Source organism: Temnothorax nylanderi, unplaced genomic scaffold, assembly GCF_030848795.1.
Source record: "Temnothorax nylanderi isolate EJ_2023f unplaced genomic scaffold, tnyl_v1.0 TNYL_tig0017_pilon, whole genome shotgun sequence".
Lineage (NCBI taxonomy): Eukaryota > Metazoa > Arthropoda > Insecta > Hymenoptera > Formicidae > Temnothorax > Temnothorax nylanderi.
Window position 1 is genome coordinate 186,033 of NW_027249079.1, and position 25,108 is coordinate 211,140.

The following is a 25,108-nucleotide window of genomic DNA, read 5'->3' on the forward strand; positions in this document are numbered from 1 at the left end:
CGGCTGTCGCCACGGCAGCGCGCGCAAAATATTAATTAAGGTACGTTACCTCGCTAAAAGGTCGTATCTTACGGCCCGCATTTTTCCCCTCTCTCGCGGAAACGAATGTCGGCCTCTTATTCTTCCAGTTCTCTCAAGGCGTGAATTTTTTAATCTCTTAAAATTCTAAACGTCTGCACAAAAATTCTTTATCTCCTTCTCCACCCCTCCCCGCCGTTTCTTTAAACATCTCTTGTCGAAATATGTTCCGATAAAATATTTACAGCTGAGCCGACTATCAATTTCAGCGAAACATAAATAGACTGCTTAATGCATGGTATTCGCAAAATCATCCATTCTTTCATTTTGATCCCGTATAAGTAGATCGATTAATAATCGTCAGACTATCGGATGGCCACTTTCTCTCCGCTGCGCTGCAGTTTTCATCGGCTCGAGGCGACGTGCGAGGGCTGTGCGCCGGGAATTAATTTTTCCTGCGGAACTATACACGCCGAGATAATTTCTCTTCGTCCATCGGTCGTCGATTATCTCACGACACGCACACACGAGGCTAATTAATATTTGTCATATCTCTCGTTAACGCGCGCCGATAATAACAGATTATGTTAAAAAATTTAAGTTTTTCCTTCGCGAGTCTGCCCCGCCTTTGCATTTTGTTCCTCTCGTCTGGTCGAAAAATTTCTGCGAGCGGCGGCGATTCAGCGTTAGTCGACTTGTCCGAAAAAACGATTCCCGGTCCCTTTGATGGACAGCCATACGTTCGTCGCAACTGGGAAGGCCGGAAGGAACGCGAGAACTCTTCGGGGAACACGAAAGCGCGACCGATCAGATTTCAATGGATGCATTTCAATCGGGGTCACTGCATACGAATTTCTCTTTGGTATGCAATGATTTATGGTTCGTTGCGCGTTCTGGTTGCGGTCGGTTCGCCGCCGAGGTAGCTTCGAGAGAGAGAAAAAAAGCTCTTCTAAAAAGCTCCGCACGACCGCTCTGCCATCGGCGAAATGGACGGACCCAAAAGGAAGTTATCGGCGTTCCTTGTATTTTATTCCGTCATGTTGCGCGTATTACTACAGTCGCCGAAAATCGAAGAGGGATTTTCGGAGAGAAACAAAATATAAAATGCGATTCGACGAATTTACGCGATCATCCGTTTCTCAAAATTCCTTAAAATTTTTATCGAATCATCATAAATAATAAACGATAATTATTAATAATTACTAATACGATCGTTTTCGCTCCTGTCCTGAGCTAAAAGCCTCAAAATATTATTGGGCCCTGTAAAATCTGACACTGACACACAATATTCGACTTCGCTTTTATTTCAATTAAAACCACTCACCTTCTTGGCGTCATTGTTGTTGTCGGCCGCGTGATGAGGTTGCGGACTCATTGAAGCACCATTGCTGACTGCCCCGCTTTGCGATAGAAGCTCGTCACTACCCCTCTGCAACAATAGAAAACACTCGTGTGAAAAAAATAACTCTTTTTACACGACGATTCCTCAATAAATTCTACTTTCCGCCAAGCATATTTTACGTTCAGCGAGCAATAACGTAATTCAGAAATATTGCAAACATCGCAGGTTTTTGTATGAATTCTACGTTACGACGATCTCCGAATATTATTATAATTGTATATTTTCGGAGCACGGATAACAACATTATTGCAACGTTATGCGAATCGGAAGAGAATATTTACTGGAGAATATTTACAGAATAACATTAAGCCGGACGGTTTAGTATTCCACGAGTACTAATCGCGTCGCCCGTCCCATTTTATCCATGAAGCTTTGAGGGGAATTGAAATAAATTATCGCGTCGAGCATCTTTCGATTACTTAAAAAAGTGGAAAGAAGCAACGCGGATCTTCAGCGAAATCCCATTCGATGTCTCGTCCTTAGAGCGCTGATAAATCTCGGACTTGGCGTCAAAAGAAACGGATCAGAAGCGTATACAGTAGTAAAACGCTTTTAACACGGGTCTGAATCTGAATTTAAATGCTGAACGGAGTCTCTGAGACGCGCGGAGAAACGTTGCGGTCACTCGAGCGAGGAGGGTTTCCTCCTCGCGAGATATTAATAATTAATCCCTATGAATCTTCGTCTCTTTTGCGAATCATCAAGAACTTCTTTCGATTCGTCTCTCGAGATCGTTAATCGGCCTACACGCAATTGCTACAAAGAGGAATTTACAGAAATAAGTGGACGAAACTATTATATTCATAAGAGTAATTAACAGTAAGCTTAATCAATGCTGTGCCTTTATATACGTGTGTTTAGTAACGCTCCTTATTATTATTATTATTATTATTATTTTTCTACGGATTATCTATAACGTTAAACACCGTTACATTATTCCGCAGATATTTTGCACAATAATATAAAATATGTAATCTATGAAAATAATACAAGTTTTATGAGAGACTCGCCTTCTCACAATTACGACTTTTCTTATTCGCATGCCATTCATTGTACATTAAACACCGTTACATTATTCAGCATATATTTTGCATAATAATATAAAATATAGGAAATATGTGTAATCTATAATAATATTAATAATAATACAAGTTCTTTAGGAATGTAACATTTCCTCATTTATGACAGACTCGCCTTCTCGCAATTACGACTTTTCTCATTCGCACTGCCATTCATTATACAGTGGCGGTTTTCTTATCGGCGGCATTCAGCGTCAAAGGATTGCGTCGCATGCATCGTGTATCGCTCAACAAAATATTTATTCTCCGCCACGCCGTCGCTGCATTTATTCACGAATTACCGGCTGTATTATGCAATCGCGGTTGGACACGGTCCGTTAATATTGCAGATGAACTTTGACAGCGAGAGAGTCTTCGCTGTGGGTCTCAAACAGGCGAAAATGCATGAAAGATAATTCATAACTCGTAAGGAAAACCACCGAGTTCGGCCACATCGAGACGGAATGCGAGATCAAAGACAGAAGAGACGACTGAACGAAGCGGAAAAGGAAGCGAGCCACGACATATGGCAGACTTCACTCGCGGCCAACCCTCCGGGTCACATATAGGCAACAAAGAGCGCAAGAGTCAACCCGGACTTCGTTATTCTTTGACCGTTAACTGAAAAGTTGCTGGCCGATTCAAATAAATGCATTCACTCGTTTACGAAACGCCAATTTTATTATCCTCTTCTATTTCTTCCATTTACGAAGATCTCTTTCGATTTGAGAGAGAGCAAGCCAAGAAAATTGCCGTCCATGATTTGCGACTTTCTTCGCATAAATTAAAGAAAATTGGATATCTAATCTCCACTTTACGAAGCAGCATTACTTTTTACTTTCTCGAAATTTAATGGAAATATTACTTCTTCCAGTTTTTAATACTTCCCGCTCGAGACAGCATCGCGCGAAATACGCAGAAACGTACAAATTAAATGCAATAAAAAAAAATATGTATCTGTATATACATTTAAATGTACGTTATGTAATATCTACTCGTCCGGTCGCACGGAGTGCAGAAAGTCGCAGAAGTGTTTATCCCGAACTCGAAAAATAAATAAAAGTAGAAAACCTCGAGCCGCGAGAGAGTGCAATTAGGAGGATGCGTTCTCTGCGACGACGCACGTCTCATACACGGTTTATCTTACGAGGTACGAGAGTACACCGCGAGCGTTCTCAGCGCATTGAGTGCGCGCTGTTAGGCGGAATATCGTTCAAAGAGCGGCAAGAAGGGGCTCTTATACGGAACGAGGTCCCCATCTCTTTGCGATCGTAGAGAAAGAGAGAGAGGGGGAGTCTCGTGGGTGGAGACAAGCCGTGGAAAGGAACTTGGATTCTGTATTTTCGTCGGATATGGGGATAGGGGTTCATCCTCTCTGACCAACATCCGGCGGAGTCTGTCCACCCCGATCCCGGTACTCGTATATTATTTATTTCCCGCGGACGTATGGATTATGGACCGGCCAACTCCCCTTTCGCTTCGGAGCCTCTCGCAACCCCCGTCACGAACTCTGTTCTCTCTCTCTCTCTCTTTCCCTCTGTGTTTTCATCCTTCATTTTTCTACCCCCGACCGCCCGCCGTCCCGATTGCCGCCCCGGTTTCTTCTTTCAACTTCGCGGATCGCGAGGTTGTTTTCTCTCGATCTTCGCGAATCGTCGAGATCTTAAATCCAGGAAGCAGCCGCTGTCTCGTTCCTTCTCGCTCCCCTCCCCGCCTCTCGGTCACCGTTCTCGGTCTCCGTTTTCTTCTTTTTTTCTTTCCTTTTTTTGTCCTTCATGTTTCCGTTGAAAGAGAATCTCCCGTGCGACCCGGCGAAAGAGCGCGCGAGCATTTTACGTGCCCGACGACCCGCACGGAATTGTCTCAAGATCGTCCGCGCGGAGTGGACGGGGTGGAGACGGACGTTGGTACACCGAGCGAGAGCGTACCCGGGAAACGATGGAGCTTCGCTCGGATGACAAACCAATCTCACGCGCCGGCTGCGGGCCCGATGAGCTCTCTCCCGGCCGCGGACGCTATCGAAGAAGAGAACTCGTGACACGCTCCGTTGGGCTCATCCGGGTCCGATGACTATCGGACGAATAAATACCGAATGCACGAGTGGGCGTATTAAATTGCGCTCGATCACCGAAAAGCGGGGATAGGGGTACGCGCGTTAAGAAATAAAGTGCAATTTTCGATCAAAATCTAGATGTCGAAGTCCGTTACCGGAAGCAATCTTAACCCGTGATCCTGTTATCCCTAAGCACGGCTACGAGACGGCAATTGCCTAGCTCGTAGGTAGGTCAATTTTCTCGGTAGATCGTCTCGCGCAAAGCATGACGAGGATGACGACGACGACGGTGGCGGTGGCGGCGGTGGTGGTGGAAGGATGCGCAACACATGACGTAGAGCCGCTAAAATAATATTGGCCGAAGATAGGCTGCCAAGGAAAGGGCTTGGCTGGCTCGGGACGAGGGTGCGGGGGCCATTATTGCCTTTCGAGATGGATGACCTCTGGATACACGAGCTCCCGACACACAACCGACCGAAACTTTCGCCGAGAAATTACGAAGGTTTTAAAATCAAGGAGAGTTGGATCACTTCGTTTTATGGAGCAGGATTATGTACGAATCATATTCCTGGATATTACCTGCTCCTATCTACGCTTCTACGCGCGTGCCACATTACCGCTGATGAATAAAGTTTCGTCTTTCCCCACCAGTCTCGAGAAGTTATTAATATCAAATGATGTCTGATGACGTAAATTTATCCACGATTGATCGTGCACCTGCGACGGGTTTATCGTTACGCAATGAAGACTGAATACTATCGATAGAGTGCCAATGAGAGTTAAATATCAGCTCGTTTCGTTGACGCGTTAGAAACTAACGAAGAAACGCTGGGTTATTAAAATAATTCTTACGCAAGGGCCAAGGCCATTATAACAAATTGAACGACAGCAGTGAAACTTAACAAATGAATTGATAAAAATGTTAATCAATTTCAAGTATATAAATTTATGTAAAGGTCCTCGGTCTTTCGTAATTCTTTACTTTGGTAAGAGTGTCCTCATTTCAATTAAAATTTAATCGAATGCAATGGAAGAAGCAAGACGTAACGGGATCGCAGACTCGATATCGGCTATAATTACTAATAAGAGGAACCTTTATGCGACTTGTATCACGACTTGCCTACAAGCTGGATAATTTGACGGAAGTTTCCCCGTCGAGTCGTGATTCTCGTCGAGATCCCTCCTCTAGGGCAAATGACGTGGAAAGAGGGCAGAAATTAAAGCCGCTCGTTAGGATGAAACGCTTCCGCTGCGATCGCCGAGCTTCGGCGTCACTGAACCGCGAACAGAGAGGATGGTAGGGACCTGATATTCGAAACATACAAAGAGCGCCGCGAAAGTGGATTGCGTCTTCTCTTTCATGGGCGTTGGAATTTCGCGAAACTCGTCGGGTCAAACGGCGGATGGGAAACCGGATTATCGACTACGATAATCGCCCGTCTTGCATCTCCCACCGTGTGCGGTTCACCTACCCCGAAATTTATTTAAGATTAGAGAATCCTTCATAAGTCCGCGGCTGACAAATTCCTTGAGAAACTCGACTTGCCACGACTTAAATTGATTACGAAATAAGATTCCTTTTGTCTCACGGTCGGCTTCAGACAACGAAAAAGCTACTACCCCAAAGCGCTATTCATTATCACACACAATTAGGAATTTCCGATTCTCCATTCCTCCGCATCTCAAATCGATACCCACTACACAAATTTTTCATTCGCAGACCCTCCTTAGCACATCAACTTCTTTCCACATACTAATTATTCGTATTCCCAAAACAGAATATAACCATCTGAACGTAATCTCGTTTGTATTAGACTATATCAAACTATTATACTGCAGTATCGTTTGTATTATGTATCTCAATAGTCACAACATACTGTACAACAATCCATATAAAGCGCCAAACGCTGCTTTTGAAATAAAGTATTCAAAAAAAGCTGTTGCTTCAAGACACCGAGAAAAAAATCAGCATTGAGAATTGATCGCTCAAAGGAAAATGGGATGAAAAGAACGTCGCGTCGGTGATTCTAGGACATCTTTCATATTACGCAAGCCCGCCACTCTCGCGCAACTCCCGTGTGAAAATTTACTGGACTTAATGAACGGTTAATCCGACGCTCGTGAGGGTCGCATTGAATGAAAAGTTCGATGTGTACATAATGGTGCCGATCGACGCTACCAGGTACGATGCCATATGCCCGTGACTAGCATCATTAGTGGTGTTTCCCTCCGCGGTGCCATATATCTATCCGCTAATGAAGTCGATACGAGGATCGAGAATTTCGCTTTAATTAGCGCGCGCAGCTAGGAGGTTTCATTTGCATCTTACGGTCGGGAGAAACCTGCCAATGCGTTCCCATCGATCCGGTATGAAATTGATAGACGATCGCGGTAGCGCGAAAAACTTGTACATAACGAAAAAGTTACATCGGCGCATTTTCCTATATATCGATTAAATACCGTGCACGTTAATTTGTCATTAATTAGCTTTATCATACAATACAATACAATGATATGAATAATTAGTCCAACCAATTGCGTGCTGATAAGTATCAAAGTAGCTCGCCTTGTCGTCCGCAAGTCTCATAAATTACGTCGAACGAGCTTTTCACGGTTTCTTCCAAAGTATACGACAATAAAGGCAAGAATATTCTATCTTGGAAAATTAACAGGCGGTACAAATGAATGAAGTAACAAATGGATTTCCAATTTCTCTCCGTCAATTGTTGGGAGAATTAATCCTCTATGAAACATAACTGATATCGGTGATATGGGAAGAATAACTGACTCTGTACGAGGGATATGAACACAATGTACGTCTTTATCGCGTGGATTGACTTTTAAAACAATGAAGCCCATAGTGAATCTAGAAAATATCTGCCAACCGGAAATACCTGCCGTAACCTCCGTTCGTTATCGAACGTAAAAATGACTTCTCCCGATTATATTTAATTTCGGGGATGGGACGGGATATTCAAATATCGACGATGTACTTTCCGCCGACGCATGCAAAATAGCGAATGTGTTTGCCAACGAGGCGTTTGCGGTGGCCTTTTTTTCATCGCCGGGTGCCATCCCCGCCGTTCCGTACTCAACAAAAGTTACTTCAACCGGGCCACTTCGCCCATCCCTCTCCGCCAGTCTTTTCTCTCCCCTTCGTCTCTCAAACTTCGTCCTTACGCGGTTACGCCATTCGACCTCATGAATTTCAAAATAATGCCTTGGCCCGCTGCCTACAAAATACGCGCGAGCATCTTCGCGGGAGAGCAAAGCCTGAGCGCGACGACGAATTTCGCGTATGTGTATGCGGGACTCGTGGTGTACAAGTGCGAGTACTTTCGCGAAAACCAAACACAAGGACGGGAGAGACGCACGCGGAAAATTCGCCGACTGCATTCCGCGAAGTAAATTAAGTTTCGACGAGCGCAACTTCGCGATGAAAAAGAACTCGGTAGCTCGGGTAAATAATCCAGCGCAATGTAACCGTAGCTTCAATGATAAATCTGTTCATCCGAGATGCGGAGCATCTCAAATTCTCTTTCAAATTTCTCTCCCCGTAAAAAGTAGCATGGCAAGGAAAATTAATCAACCAACGCGCGGAAAGAAGCTGCCGTTTATCGATCGCAATTTTCATCGAAATTCCAATTCTCGAGAAGGTGAATGTTCGAAATTACGCTTGGCTCGCAAATATTCGTTTCTCTCCAGCATCTATTGTAAGACACCGCGCGTTGCAATCTTGAATCCTTGATTTGGAAATATAATCTCGAGACAAAGCTTTTCGACCTCATACGCGAGATGAGATTCTCTCAAGGGCTTTCTACATTTCGCGTTTTTATCACGATTACGTCGTTCGGCTTCATGAATTTCAGAATAACGCATTTTGAAAAAATACGTACGAAGCTCTCGGAGAAAACACAGCAATAACCGGCGACCTCGAGCATTACTACGCTTGTGCCTTTTCAGCTACGTTTTGTGAGAACATAGGGTGAAATAAGGATAAAGGGCACGCAAAAAATTTGAAAAAAAAAACTGTTTTAATCTTGCATATCGTAATTTACGTTCTGTAAAATATCATCGTGTGTGAACAGAAAATGATTCGCGAATATTATTTGGTATTCTCGATGTAAGCGATATGAAAAGAGTAATATATGTATAAAGAATAACAATATATAAGGACATAATTAATATTAATTTTTTGTAAAAAGCATGAATAAAGATCGCTCTGTCCGGTCTAAAGTTATTTTGCACTTGGAGTCTTTATTGCCACCATTTTTATTATGAGAGGCAAATTGATGACAATTACTTTTGATATATAGCAATTTCGCTTAACCAGGCGATTGTCTTGGGAGAAATAGAGCGACAGTAAAGAAATGCCGCGTCGATAGAAGACGATCCGGAAGAAAAGTCGCCTTTACGGACGATTATCTTTGAAATCTTTGGGGAACAAAAGGGAGAAACTCGCCTAATAAAGGCACGAGGGCTTAATAAGCCATAATCGCGGAAGAAAGTAGACTTACCGACGGTTTTTCAAGAGGTACTTAAGAGTTCTTCGTGCGGGCTAAAAAGCTTTGCGCGAACGACTGCGACGATGACGACGACAGCGGCGATGAGAAACAATGAGAGAGAGAAAGAGAGAGAGTAGTTGCACAAAAATAAGATCCGTCGGTGCCGGGTTGTAGCTGTGCGAATCGAAGAGAAAAGTACGAAGAGCGCCAGTCTCGGAGCACTTCTCCAAAGGGATTGCGTTACGCGAGTTTCAAGAGCGCGAGTGGTCGATTGGCAAAAAAGCGTTTAAAGAGCTGGAAAAGTCAGCAAGTTCTCTCCAAAACTGGGCTATCAGGGCTGAAAGTAACGTGAATTCTTGAAAGCTAGCGCGAGTCGGATGAATCGTGAAAACGCGGGCCGAATCCCGCGGGAATCCCTTGAGAAAAATTCCACGGCGGCGATCCGTGCGCGGACGAATTGAAAGTCTAAGACGAATAATCAATTTTTGTCAGAAATCCGAATTCTCGTATTTTCGCGCTCTATGGAAATTTACTCTTCGAGCCGCGCCAGCACAACTCCCCTCTCGCGTAGTACCTTTATCTTCAATTTTCTCTTCTTCTTATATTTCAAATTCAGCATTTTCATCATTTTCTTGAATATCTTCTTGAACATCTTGAATATCGGTTAGGATCAAATCACAGAGAGACGTATTATTGTAAACACAGAGCGCCGAGGAAACGCGTCCGACACTGACGGAGCTTAGTTCGATACTGATAGACAAGTACTGTTTACATGTCCTCGTTCGAGGCTGTATTATGATGACAGTTGTAATTCCAATGTTCATGGACGCTTTAACATTCTTATTTATAAAACGGGGAATATCGGTTGAATTGACAAGCAGACAACTAAGTCGAGCTTTTACCTGAAACGTTTCACGATACTTAAATCTTAACGGAAGATTATATTTTTCGTGAAAATAAAGTGATAAATTAACAGCAAAACAGCAATACGTTTCTTTATATGTCTTATTCGATTGGCTGTGCCGGTTTAATAGACGGTGAAAGATGGAATATCGCATCGGATGTACATAGTAGCCGTTATGGTTCTATTATGCCGTTGCGGAGCCACGAACGATACAATTCGGATTTTTCCACAAGAGAGCTAGCTCGCGATCACCTTTATAATTCCGTTACGGAGAAGTCCGCGAAAAACGGCCCCGCGGGGAAAGCCGAATGGAAAATTTAGTCGGCCAGAATGCGATTAAGGTCGAACGTGGCGCAGATGAAATTTCAAGCATCGCTCTCCTCTCGTCGATCCTTTGAGATATGCTTCGCCATTCATGCGCGGGATATCTCGATCTTGCTACAAAAGCGCGTAGCTATCGGCCCCGATATTTCACTTTCAACGTTAAAAATGCGAATCTTCACCGACAAGCCGATTTCAACGCCTTCGAACAGCGATATATAAATCTTATCAGATCTGCGTTTAACTGAAATAATAATTTCCTACGTTGAGCGCGATTTAATTTAATTTGATTGAGTATCTTCCGGATTAAGAGACGCGCGTGCAGATTTATCGATAATCTTTTAATCTCTTAAATCACAACAATACAGTTTTCCTTCAAAATATTAATCACTTAATAGAAAAATGATTTTGTTAATTTGTAAAATATTAATTATTTCAAGCATTCTGCATTTAGAAAAAGTGATGCGAATTTTGAGAGACTTTTATTTCTTTTCCGCCGTGGCTTTCTTATCTATTCAGTCTTCCAATCTGTTCAGTTAAAGGATTGTTGATTAGAAATCATTGGCAGAATGTCTGCGGAAGATAAGGATAAGCTAATCTCGGAGGAGAGCACAATTCAAATGACATAACTAAAGGATAAAACGAGGGAATAATTACCCCCATCGATTAACAAAGAGTCTAACTAATTGTTCCAAGAAAGGCAAAAACGCTCGATCGATCTCATAATAACGTTCTATTTTCCTTCTTGTAATTCTTCATTACATCGTCATTTCATTTCATTGCAAAAACTTTCCGCGTATGTTTATATTTGAATTCGTAAGAAGATGTCTTGAATCTTATTTTCGTAATAATGAAAAATAATGTCCCAAATAAATTAGAAATCGTCTCCTTTGAAGGAAATCTTTAAAGGAAACATATTGAGGGGATGTTGACCTCGTTTCCAGAATAGGAATGATGAAAGGCGGAACACCACGAAATGAGCGATGAAGTCGCTGAAAGAGGTCCAATTAGCCGTACGTGTCACGGTGTATAGCGGAGAAACTTGTAAAATAACGCTTTTGCCGTCAGCTTGATCGTAAAGACTAGTTTACAGTCTCGTCTTTGAGCTAAGTATATAAGAATGGACGAACGAGAGAGAGAGAGAGAGAGAGAGAGAGAGAGAGAGAGAGAGAGAGAGAGAGAGAGAGAGAGAGAGAGAGAGAGAGAGAGAGAGAGAGAGAGAGAGAGAGAAGTTCGTTCTTCGAATGTGTTCAGCTATAAGCAGTATAAACGCGATTTCCCGAGTCCTTAAGTTTCAAAACGCTTTAAAATCATTTAGAAATAAATGTAAAGTCCCATTTTTACTAACAATAAGAGTGGTAAATCGACACGAATTTATTGAAATTACAAAAAATGGCGAGATCGGAATATTCGATTATGTTTATCCTATTTTCAGTAAGGAAAAGCGGAGATTGTATTTTTGCTGAAGAAAAGGATTTATCGAAATTCAAAATTCTCTCCGCAAAACTGATTTACAAGCGAGCGCGACGTAAGCGAAAGAGGAAAGCCGTTTCAGTAATCGCGCATTTTTCGTCAGCGCGATGAAAACGAGGCCGTCTCGGTCGATCGACGGTAAAACGACCGTTTGGAGCCGTTCTCCTCGGGATATATAAGGGCAATTATATCGGCAGAAACGACGGATGGATTCCGGAAGCGGAAGGGACGTCGCCCGATTGTCCGGAAGGCGGCGAAGATTGCCGTCGCCAGCACGTTTCACCAAGCCGATTTTCGTCTTTTCTTGTCCATTTCAGACCTCTTGTCTGGAACTCACCTCGTTCGAGAATGTCATTCCTAACTCGTAGAAAGTTCTTTTCGCCCATCTCCCCCATCGACGAGCTGGTAAAAATCACTCGGGAGACGAACAAAAATTCGCGGAGTTAATTTAAATTTTTATTTCGTAACTTTTGTAACATGTATTTCACATTCTCTTTTTTTTTCAAAACTTTTTTCAAAAATTTTTTTCAAAAATATATTCAGTTAAAATATAAGAACCGTGCGAAACTTCAAACAACGTAACTTCCTGAAACAAGCTTTTTAAAAAAAATTGCTTTTTTAAAAAATTGTTTCAACGTTAATAGTAAAGTCAATTTACCGCGTATATTGCAGTCGCAATTTTATTCCGATAAAATATTCTATCTACGTCCACACTCTTGTTCAAACGACCTCTCGACATCGCGCTTAAACTCGACCAGGCGTTAAAAAATTTCCCGGTAATTAAAACGTTAACGTCGTTTCAATTTCGAGGTCTTCGAGGACCCGTGTCTGTCCGTTAGTCCGAATACAATACCGCTATGCACGCGCGCGCGCGCGCGCGCGCACACATCGAATTCATCCCCTTCCGAATTCCTACCCCTTCGCGGCCTCGTCGGGAGCCGGCAGCCTCAGTCGACCGCCGCGAGCGGCGAAATTGGATTGTTATTCTATTTTCGAAAGCAATTTGCAAGTGTTATCAAAAGTTTTCGGGCCACGCCTGCCATTCTCCGGCTCGCAACCCGACCCCTGCGAACGCGCGAACCCAGCACTACTCCCGTCCTCCGGTTCGGTTTTCCTTTTTCGCCTTTTTCGCCGAGCCGAGAACGCGACGACGCATCGGCGCGACGCCGATGGGCTCTACATCTGAATTTCGGATTTTCTCCGACGCATCTCGCGAGACGAGCGCGACGAGAGAATCCGTCATGGTAAGCTCCTTTCCGAAATTCGCGGCGACGACGCGATTTCAGCCGCGCGTTTATTGGCCCTTAGACCTGGCTCTTAGACCTGGCGCGCGTTGCTATTTTCGCACAATTTGACGCGAAGAAATAAGTCTGTACGGATGAAAGCTACGCAGGATACATCCGCCACAAATCTCATCCTTCCTCTTACTCAGAAGAATTTTTTGTTAACATAAATTTCCAAGTTTTATAATTCTTTGTGGACTGAAAGTAGTTTTATGAATTAACATGACGTGAGCGCGCGATGAAATTTTCAGCTTCAATTACAAATTGATTCTGCTATAATCATTTTTCATCTGTATAACCTTCAGATTCCTGATTAAATTCGATCTGTTACACGAGAAGAAAAAAAAGTTAAATGGTTATTATTTCGCTACTACGCTCAAGTAAGTTGGAGTTCATTCATTATCCATATACTATCTCAAGGGACAACAGACATTTCCATTTAATCCCGGGACACGTTCTCCACTTTATCTCGCGACCCAATGCGAACCGTTTTATCCTCGACTGACGATTGTGGAGATCAACAGATGGTCGTTCGAACTTCAATACTTTCTCAACTTCGTCGGGAGGGAGGAACGCACGGAGGACGGGAGAGTGTCGTCGCACGGAAAAAAAGTTCCGACGATGAAAAAAACGGAAGATGAGCGAGGAGAAAAAACCCGGAGATCCGTAATTAAAAACAATCCCTTATCCATCGGCTCGCGATGTAACGTACACATTTGCGCGTGGCGAACCTATTTTCGTCTCGTAACACCGTGGAAACCCGTCGTATGTAGCTACGCCGGTTATTTCCTGAAGTTTGCGAAGTAATCTTGGATAGATCGTCTGGGATACTGAAGGGAGCTTGAGCCCCCGTGTCGGCAGCACGGCGTCCCAGCGAAATTTTATCGTCTTGAGAAATTCGCCGTCACCTCCGTATTCAAGATTTCGTGCCAATAATGGTCATTCGAGCGGCCGAATTGATCGCGAGTAGATTTACACGGACAAATTGAGATATTTGAGAATTTTAATTATTTAAATCGTATATTTAATTTTCAATTTAAGTTTCAATAAAATTATTGAGGAAAACGTTATTACGATTAAATATTTATCAAAGTCACAGTATTATATACTTATAGTGTACTTTGTTGTCTTAAAGGCGAACTAAAAAGTAAGCTTATAATGCTGCTTTTCATAATCTCATCATTTTCAGTCTTTAATATAAAACGCATATCATTTAATTATAATTAAATGAATTCAGCGACAGTAATCACGTTACTCAGACTCGAGTACAATGGTTGAGAATCAAGAGCAATTTTTGTCTAACGCAGAGGAAACTGACATCAGCGAGGTCGAGCGACCGCCGCGCCGCCGCCGGCCTGTGGGCCTCCTTGAAATCGAGCAAATCGGATTTCCAGACTTAACGATCAACAAACGTTGTAACTGCGACCGTGGCAGTCCCCGTTAGACCACCTATCTCGCTCCCTACGGCTTCCAACAGACTACCCCACCCTTTCGTTCTTCTTTCCCCTCGAGCGATGGATGGATGAGTTAAGTAATTCCATTGGACGACTCGGAAGGGCCCGGCCAGTTTTCTCTTCCCAGTCGGGAGTTCGTAACTATGTCAGAGCGTTTCCTCGACTTCCGAGCCGCGGAATTCGATTTTAATCATTCATCGCGTTCAACCCAAAACGATTTCTTTTCCCCCCGCTCGTTCGTATCCGTCGCGGTAAACGATACTGCGAGGCAGTCTCCCTGCGAGCGGGTTCGCGATAATAAAGCATGCTCCTCGTCGGACGGACAGACAATTTACGTTCCAGTTAAGTCCGCCGCAGATTGCGACCGCAACGAGACAATTAAGGAGCGCGATTTTAAAAAGGAGCTTGCAGATTGTTATACACGGTACGAAAGAAAGTTATATCTGAGGGATCAAATCGCTTAAAATTATAAGACGTAGTTCGGCAGCTTTCCGTTTCTTAATTATTTCTTATATTTATGCATAAATAATCTTTCTTCCTTCTTTTCGAGGACGTTTAATAAGATATTACAATCAATTGTCTTTGATGGTTTTACGCAAATATATATATATATATTTGTCGCTTTGATTCAATCATTTTTTGAAAGTAAATAAATAAACTCTGAACTAAACTTCCTACATAACGAAGAATTCTTATTCTCAAGGATAACTGACTAGTCACTCGGCAAGTTAGCACGCCTTTGAGTCCGTCGAGAATGAATTCCGGTTCGACAGTTCAAAAGATACCTGGAAAGTTTACGCGAACAAAAATTGTAATGTAACGACACGTCGACAAAAATATCTCCGGAGAAGTAGCGTATTCCAAAAGTACGAGTTAACAATCTGAATAAATTGCGCATTGAGCGCGGCGAAGCGGTGCGAAAATCTTTGCAAGTAAATTCTGCGGGATTCAGTGAAATAGAGTGTAAGATAACGATGCAATTACAGCTTTTTCCATTTTCTATTTCTTCTTTCCCCTTCTTTACACGAGACTGTTTATGTACAGATATACGAATCTCCTTCCAATAAAATTATCGTTTAACCGAGATTTCTCGCCTCTATTCATTTCTGTAAATATTTTCAAGATCGGAAATCATAAATAAATCACCGACTAACTGTAACACTCGCGCACTGATCTCCCCATGGCATTCTCGAAATTTGCATCACTCTCCGCGCGTATTATTTTTCAAAAAACACTAGGGGCTCGGCGAGATTCGAAGCGGAGCGAGAGGACATACGAGCATCGAGCGAGGCGTAAATCAAATTCGAATGTCCCACGTGCGCCCGTGTGTCGCGAGAAAAGCGTGCGCGAACGAACGCACACGTGCCCGCGGGAGATGAAATACGTAAATACGGGAGATGAAATACCGCAAAGAACGGGCGGCAGCTTGCGCGACGAAAAATCCCCCCGAGTGTCGTTTTCAATGGTGTCCGGACCTACCGAGGGTCTCTCTCCCTCTCTCTCTCTCTCTCTTTCACTCCCTTCGGACTCGCCGCCCTTTTCGCTCCCAAATCGAATAAATGCCATTGCGTGAACTACGGAGCTACAACCGAAGACAATTGGATTTTAATTCGATTCCTTTTCCCGTTATCTCTCGTTGTCATTGCTGTATTGTGCTGCCTTCCCCTTGCATTCCTTCTCTATCTATCCATCCAACTCGCTTCACCGATAACCTGTGACGAGAGAGAGAGAGAGAGAGAGAGAGAGAACAGGAGAGGAGAAGGCACACGGTAGTTCCCGGGTTACAGTGTTCCCTATGATCTCGAATTTCTGGCAAGATTGGATTACGGGCTTTTCAGTGTTCGCAAAGAACAGCGCTCTTTATTATTTAATCGATCGTGGAATTAAAACGGAATTCAATTACGATTGTTGAGGTGAAACGACTTCAACGGACGGGTTCCCACCGTCCGTCCGCAATTATTTTCGCTTCTGCGGTAAGATCCGTTCACGTGTGCGATACCAAGTAGCGGATAAACCAAGTTTATTTGGGTACGTTAGCCGAATGGTTTTCCACGATTACACGCGACGATTTAAGGACTTCTTCGGGATGACGTGGGCAACTATGAGACGTTAAAAGTACGAAAAGATTCAGAAAAAAAAGTTATCTGGAACGCAAGAAAGGCATTCTGTTTAGCTCAATTATTTCGAGACAAAATGGCATTTTATACAGTACATATCTGTTTTCTTCTTTAATTCTGTTTTTCTTTCGCGCTTAGCCACGCTTGCATCCTTTCGATTATTCCCCGAAGCTTTTAATCCACCGTTGAATGCGCCGCTGTTTCGAGAGCATATCCATACTCGCGATGGTCATTTGGAAAGCGGCACTGAAGGCACCGCGATTATCCGCGGGGCGTCGAAAGCCGCAGCAGCCGCCGCCGCCGCCGCGCTTGAACTAATATTTAAGCAGCGGCTTAAATCGGCAAATGTAGTCCCGGTGGTTAAAACGACGCTGTTGCGAGCTCCGCCCGGTCGCGGATTAACCCAATACCCATCCACTTTCGAAATTAACTGGGGCCGCATATCCCGCAGCGTACGCTGCGTCTCGATATGGCCGACGCGAAACGGCGAGATCGCTCACGATGGTGGAAGAAAAACGCATATCCCGCGGCGTATTCAGCTACGATGAAATACATTTCATCATACGATTCTCTATTTAAGTCTTTTAATTATTGGTTTCAACACATATTGATTATAACAGATTCAAAATAAATTTCGTACCATAGAATTGATTATATTAAGTATTTCTGCCATTATAACTGCAGTATTATTTAATGTTTAAACAAAAACGATCATTAACTCGAGTTTTGTTGTTTAAACTAGATCCCCGTCTATTATCCGTGTTACGTTAACGATATTTCCCTTGATCACCGCGAGGAAAACAATAACACGAAGCAGACGCGCGGCGCAAACATTCTTTATAAATTAATTAGCTCGCGTGAAAAGGAAAGGCGCACAATCGCCGACTAACGTATAAACTGGCTTGGTTAATTGCCCGCCAAATCGCCGAGGCTGCACCTTCGTGCAGCAACGAGAACGCGGCAAAAAAAAAGTGATGCAGTAGAAAATTGAGAAATAACGTTGCCCTCTATCTCCCTGAAAAACTCGACGACACTTCGCCAACTAACTTGATTTACGAAATTTCCATATTTATGCAGACGACCCTCTCCCCATCCACCCCGAATACACCCACCACTCGCCAACCATCCTCTCTCGCGTTGTATATATCCGCGATCCCCTGACCTGCGTGTTTCTCTCTTCGGCCCCTTTCACCCTCCCGCACCCGTTTCTCTCGTCGGAATCGCCTCGGGGTGGAAAAGAAAAAAAGAGAGAGGGATCCTCCCGTCCATGATTAATTTAAACGCGCGAACGTGAAAAAGCATTCTGATCCTCAATCGCTTTTCGACGTTGCGCGAAATATCGGGAAAACAGGGGTCGCTACCCGCCGCTCTCCCTCGTGTCCCCTCCTTTCCCCCATGAAATTGCGTTGACATCCAGGAAAAAGATCCAACATGTTGGGGGCCCGTTTGCATATTCGGGAAATTGATGAAAGCTCTGCATAATTCATACCGACACGAAAGACCCGTTGTTTCGCCGGATACGAGAACGCTACTCGAATCGACGATAACGATAACGTATAAATTGCAAAAGCGGTGTATTAAGACAATGTTATATTTGCTTAGAGATTATTGTTCCATTCTAAGTCTAACATATGTCAGATCAAAATTTAACCCTAAAATTTGAATTTTAGGATCGAAGTACCTAAATCAAGGCAATCAACTCGCAATCTTTGCATATTTAATACAACGCAAGAACATTTTGGTGCTTCACACACAACACATACACACACGGAAAATTATAAGGCCAAAGTGCCGCCTTTGTTCTCGCGATTTTATAATTATAATAGTAATTAATTTACAATTTTCTTATTATTCAATTTCAACGTTACTTTTTTCGCATCGCAAGAACGTCAAGCGGAAAATAGTAAGAAAACACCAAGGTAGATCGAACTCTTCTCGTTTCCCATAAACCTTCGCGCCTGTTTAGCCGACGAGAAAATTGCCAGCTTCATGTTCTCTTAATCTCTCAATCACGTGGAAGGTTATATAAGTAGTCCGCGTGAAATGGAGTGCAATATTAGCAATGGAGCAGTCGGTTTTCAGCCGAGTTCGGCAAACATACCGTCGCACGATTTTTCGCGCTTCCGTCATTTTTTTTTATTCGATTTTTTTTTTAAACCGTTGGTATTTGATCGTCTCTCCCCAAAACTTGGTTCTAGTTCATTTCGGGCAAACAGGATTCGAACCCCGCGTCGGTTTATCGGGTCGAACGGCACACACTCGCGCCGTTCGATATTACATACACCGTATTTTCCCCGACGTTCTAGTGCCCGCGAGCGCGCTCTCGCGTTTCTCAAACATAAAATCGTAAACGCACTTTCAGGCGCGAAAAAATATCGAACAAGACGCTGTGCCGCATCCACACAAGAGAGACACCAATATATATACACGTATGTATGTATGTATGTATGTAATATATATTATATATTCGGAGGGTGAAACGTCGGTGTACTCCCCTCGTTGTGGGGGCTCATCCAATATTTACCTGACCAGACCATTGAATATTCTCTCCTAGCAATACATTCGGAGTACGATGTAATGCCCGTCGTCGTCGTCGCGTTACCCGGAGAACTCTGTGTATACAGGGTGTCGCCGATCAACAAGTTTTACGATTATGTTACGCACAAATTGACTGAAGAAAGGCAAACATCATGTCAACGGCATCTATTTTTAATCAAAGATCGAATAAAGTGGCGACGTTGCCAAACAGTCCGCTCCGCGTTGCGTTCGCATTACAATTTAGAATCAATAGAATAGAGCTAGGACGTTTGTTTCGAAATTAAAGAAAATGCTTCTCTCGATTCTATCGACGTGTCCGATTCTTTATCTTCTGATCTCCTGCTTCGGAAAAGAAAAGAAAAGAAAAGAAAATGTTCGTTCAACGACACCACGTATATACGATACGGAACCACGCGAAGTACCGACCGAAGGACCAACGACGAGCGGGGGTTGCTTAGGGCCGGGCTGGCGGTATCGAATTTTCACCCCGTCTGAGAGCACTCGAATTAATACTGCACGCGATTGCAACCGACCGCGCTCGGCCACGGGGATACGGAAGGTCGCGGGTCATTCTCGCGGAAACGAAAGTCGATCTCGTGAGAGATCTGCTTTTAACCGCATCAAACATGTATCGTTTTTGCCTGTCCCTTGCACGTAATCCTCCGTGGTGACAAAACGTCATCGCCGGGCATGACGTCGACGTGTTCGCCGCGCATCCCGAACACGGATCCGATATTATGAGGGGGTCGCTGCGAGAACAGAATTCGAAAATCATGTCATTTTTCTAATCTCTCCCGCTTTCTCCGTATCATTCTTGTATCGACCGTGTCACGTCGCGTAATCATGTAAGATCCCCACGAAACATTGATATTCCGAGAACGTTGACAAGATAGAACCGCACAATACGCGAGGAATTTCAGATGGTAGTAAAACCACGGCGATGAGCGTACGTATACGTCGGCTTAATTAGGACGCGACAGTAATATCGCGACGGAAATATCGTGGCAAGAAATCGTCGAACGGAGCCGCATCATCTTTATTCGTGCCGCAGTTAAATCCAGTTTCCAAGATCAATATAGTCTCATTACTACCAGGTTAGTGTAACACACATCTTTTATTTTCGTTGTGAGAGTTTAGATATCTCCCGTGCGTTATGATTGTCATTATTATCCGAGTTTCATTTTACGTCTTATACGGTTCGCGGCATCTTTGAAACAGTTGTCATTTAACGAATGTGTATAAAAGAACAGAAAAAAAAGGAGGAAACCCATGTGTATATATATTTTCGTCGACTTGAAGTATTGAAAATATTATTCTTAATAAATATATAAGTTAATAATCATATAAGTTACAGCCGAAGTATCTACCATAAAGGAAGTTTCCATAAATAAAAGCGCTTGGGGATTAATGATACATAACGCTGCGCGCGATCGAGATGCACGAAGAGAGCGTATAATCCAATAAATATCTTGAAAATATCGAAAGTACGCCAAATATTGGCAAGTTTAGCAAACTGCGGCAAAATAGCGGCGTTATTTTCAGAGCAAACTAACGTGTTATTCCATCTGAGTAAATACCTCTGGGGAAGGAGAATCACGCGGAGCTCCGGAGTTAACGCAATTTCTTCAAGCGCGCGCGCGCGCGCGCGGTAGATTAAAAAGGGTGCGCGATCCTTTCTCCGGGAGGAGAGATGCTCTGGATTCGCCCCGCGCGAGCCAAGACGCGCGGCGCGGCGCGGCGTGGCGGCGATGCCACGGAGTTTAATCCAATAGTTCGTTTGACCTGGATTTAATCAGGATGTCTATCGCGGATCGATCCAATTGCAGGACGAGTCTGGAGATTCTGTCTCGTGTGCCACGTGAATCAACTGCATCGAAAACAGCGCTGACCTTTTAAATAAGCCGACTCACGAAAGAAAACTATCGTTTTATTCGGCAATATCGGCGGTGAAGGCTAATACGTTTTCAGATAACAGCGTATCGAGCAGGTGAGTTTCGATGAACTTGTACGTATGTTTAAGTGCAAACGTACTATTATATCGATTCCTTTCATTATTCTACGTATAAAAATATCAAGGTGAAGTAATCGAAAAGTGAATACTTTATGAGATATTTCATATTTTATATTAAAAATATCATGACAAAATTTAAAATATCTGAAGAAATTCTTAAGGAAAGAGAGCTTTATTATAGTGTTTTGAAAACGTCTCGACGAGATCTACAACTTTTATCTGAAGGAAAAAAATCAAATTCCATTTAAGAAATTAGTCGCTTTTGAGATTTCTTGAAAACGACGACATCTACGACATGGCACATATCGGAATCGTGTGTCCCACTTCAAGCCAAACAATTTTTGTCCGAAGCATTTTTTTCTCAAATCAAAAATAAAATAGTTTAAGGTAAATTAAAATAGGACACTCTGTATATATAACAGTCGAATGCTGTTTCTACTCTATCATTTTCAATTTCACTGATGTCAAATACCTATCTATAATATTAGCGTTTATCTATATTTTAGTTCTGCCAATATGACACGCGTGTGTAACATACGCGAAATATTTTTTCAAACAGTTTTAAAATATTGCTGTATTAAATGTACGATTAATATTCTCCGTAGGTACTCTCGATGTAGTAACGATTCAACCCACTTGACGTAATAATTTGTAGCTCCATTGTATCGAAATTATTAATGCGAAAACTATACAGGAGTAGCAATTTTGCGGCGCACAAAAGTGGCGCTCGAAAACGTATCTCGATCAAAGAACGCGAGCGAACATTACGGACCGATGAGTCGGCCGATAATTTTCACGGTAATTGATTAATTAATTCGATTCACTGGAGTCAAAATATGCTTGAATAAAGCCGCTAATAGATGTATCAATTAATAAAGTTAACCGAGAGTTGATAACACTTTGTGTAAGTACTGTGAGTCATTTGAATTCGCTTTGTGATCGGTCGTTCTACGACGCGGGTTCTCAGAGACCGAGACCGAGCGGTCCAGCGGCGTGCAAGGAGAAAGAATCCAGCTTATTCTCGATCCCACGGTATCTGAAGTATCTTCTTATTTCGCCGGCATCATGCGTTATGAAAGCGGTTATTTCGACGGCGACGCCGATAAGCGACTTGTTTCCAGCGTTTCATCGGGAAGTAGTATCGATTCTCTCTGGCTAATCATTAAATATTGACGATGCAATTTGGCACTAGCAGAATGACGTCCCTCGCAAATGTGGCGAATTTCTACATCGAATCGAAGCCGATTGAAAACCTACCTAATCAATTATTGATGCGTTGTTGCTCTCGTTATTGAAATTCTTGCTTTTCTCGTTTCTCTTAAACCACTTGATCTTGAAAATAATAGTTACGTATATTCTTAGGTACGTTATACAATTAATGTATACTATTGCTCAAAAGTATTTGCCGCCTTAAAGAAATTTGATTAGAGATGAGTTTATTAATAAAATTTTAATGAAAAGACCAGTAATTTGCTACTTGTCTTTATAGGTAGTTACATGTTATTTAAACAATGATTTGACAAGAAAATAAAATTGTTTTAAATTTTTGCCTCATCAATGTGGGTGGCCGTCATGTTTTTTTATTACAGCCTTACACAGTTTTGGTACCCTTTTGATTAATTTTGTAATTAATTTTTGGTTTCTAAATACACCAACGTGATGATCTCAGAAAATGTATTTATTATTTAAGATTTTCCATACACACAAAATAATTACATGAAATTAGAAAGTAAGGGATACCAACATGACATTAGTTTTGTATAAAGTAACAATGAATGCATGCCATGCAATACTCTACTTTAAATTAAGTTTATTGCAAAAAAACTAGAATTTTTCCATTTTTTCTGGACTAGCAAATACTTTTAAGGTAGTGTATTAGTCATATTAGCTCTTAATGATTTTTCGTAAATATAATTATGTGATTGTCGCGCTAATTATCAAAGTTACATTCGCATTCTTATCTCGCAATACCGGGACAGAGAAAACGTAACGTTGATTGCGGAAAGCAAACTAAAAGGTACGTAACAAAATAATGCAGAAACATTTCCAACAGCTTCTTCCTATCCTCGCTTTCTTTTTATTTCTCCGACGGTTACACATACGAACGCCACACGACAGGATTTATTTAGCGAGCTTTTCGAATGCGGCATCTGTGCGCGCGTCGAGTCGTGAAACTTGCACGACGTTGTTTCTCGTCCCGAAACTCTCTCCGCGCTTCTTCCTTTTTCACGTTCCTTCCCATCTACGCTCGCGTATCCCTTCCGACGGTCACGCTAATTCCACCGTTAATTGAATCGTTTCTTGCACGTCCAGTTTATCGTTGATTCGGTGCGATGAGAACAAATCATTGAGTTGTCCGATATGTACGATAATTCGAATTGCTTATCGAACGTATTCTATACGAAAAGCAACGGGTAGAAGTGAGTATTGTACAAATAAAAAATGCGAATTAAATACCGAGTTTACAAATTTCTTGATTGAATCTGTTCAATGTGACGTTTCGCTCAGCCGCGTACCAACGCGACGTAATTTTTCCGTAACGTTACCGTTCTCGAGTTAATATCGGAGAAACGCGGTTTTTGTCATTCAGATGATAAAAGTAAGCGTGCGTCTCTGTATGTTTTAGAGTTCGCCGCGACAACTTGAAAACGCAGTTTCCGCTTCATTGAAACAACGTCAAGTTTGATATGCAATATCCAGTGCATCACGAAAACGACATCCGACACGACATTTCGTTTTACTGAACATTCCACCCGGTACACAGAAATGCACTCATGAGAGTCTCCAAACGATTCCTGCCGGATGTTACATTTCATTCACATCGAAATATACAACTGATTCATTAGACATTAAAATTGGCAAATCATGACGATTTTTACTAACCGTCTGATATATTGCCATTTAGTACAACACGTTATGATACTTCTATCAGTCGCGTTCACCAAAATAGTGGAGTTTACTTAAATTGCGAAAACACATGCGAAACAATTGCACTATCTCAAGTCTTATACGAAACAACTTACACGTCCGGAATTTTCTAATTCATTAGTCACGTGTAATTGTAATGACCAACGTCTAGACTGAACTTATCAAGATGCCGCAAACGGAACTGGCGATCGCAAGGACGCGATAGAACGCACTCTTCTTCTTCGATGATTTCACGCAGCATAACACGTCACGTCGCGTCCAACATTTACGCGATTGATATGATTTTCCTCCGTTCGTTCTCTTATATTCAAGCCGCGCGCGGTTGCACGTAGGTGTGGTGCAAATAAATTTCGGGATGACAGCGAGGCGGATGAAAGACAGGCGAAAAGAGAGACTGGCGGTGCAATTTAAGACGGTAGTCAGACGGACAATTTAAATTTTCCGCTGGCCTCTCCGGGGTGCGATTACATCACGAGTAATCGAGGAGGGTTGGAAGGACCGCGAAGACGAAAGAGCGGTGGAGAAAAAGCGGGATGAGGTTGCGAAGAAACGGATAACTGCAGCGGTAATGATTTTCTCGTCGTATCCTCGACGAGACGCACGTCGTAAAACACCCCAATTTTGTCTTTTCTGTCCTGAACAACACTCTGAACCGCGAAAATGTAAAAATATATCTGGATCTGCGCGTGAAGGTCCAGGCTAAAAACAAAACTCTCAATTGGAAAATTATGCGTACGACTGGTGGAATGTATTAGCCCGAAATTTCCACAAAGCAGGCAAATGAAAACGTTCATGGTGTTAATCGGAGGACGGCCGCAATATAAATGTTAACCTCAGCGATTGAGCGCGGTTGTTTTGATCAGCGTTTAACGCGTTTCGGCGAGCCTGGCGAAACGTTCGTCGCCAATACCCAGTGACACGTCGGTGCTATTGACGAAATAGTTCGTCAGTGGCGAGGTAACACGCTGCCGCTAGCTGCCTATCGATATCCCGTTTCAACCGAGACGCGTTTCCCATTTGCCGCGTTAAATTCTGCTCGACGT

The 25,108-nt window shown here is 42.8% G+C and overlaps 1 protein-coding gene across 8 annotated transcripts in view; it reads right to left on the minus strand.

The window, feature by feature from the left end:
• Nucleotides 1-25,108, minus strand: part of Heph (polypyrimidine tract-binding protein 1 heph) — a 384,945-nt gene that overhangs the window by 118,632 nt on the left and 241,205 nt on the right. For 7 of the 8 annotated variants that reach the window (XM_071698916.1, XM_071698922.1, XM_071698919.1 and 4 more), the window contains one exon: nucleotides 1,343-1,447. In XM_071698916.1, the coding sequence (XP_071555017.1) occupies nucleotides 1,343-1,447 (105 nt within the window). Of the gene's footprint in view, nucleotides 1-1,342; nucleotides 1,448-9,610; nucleotides 9,730-25,108 lie in introns of those variants that run through there. The other variant, XM_071698921.1, reaches the window with a different exon arrangement.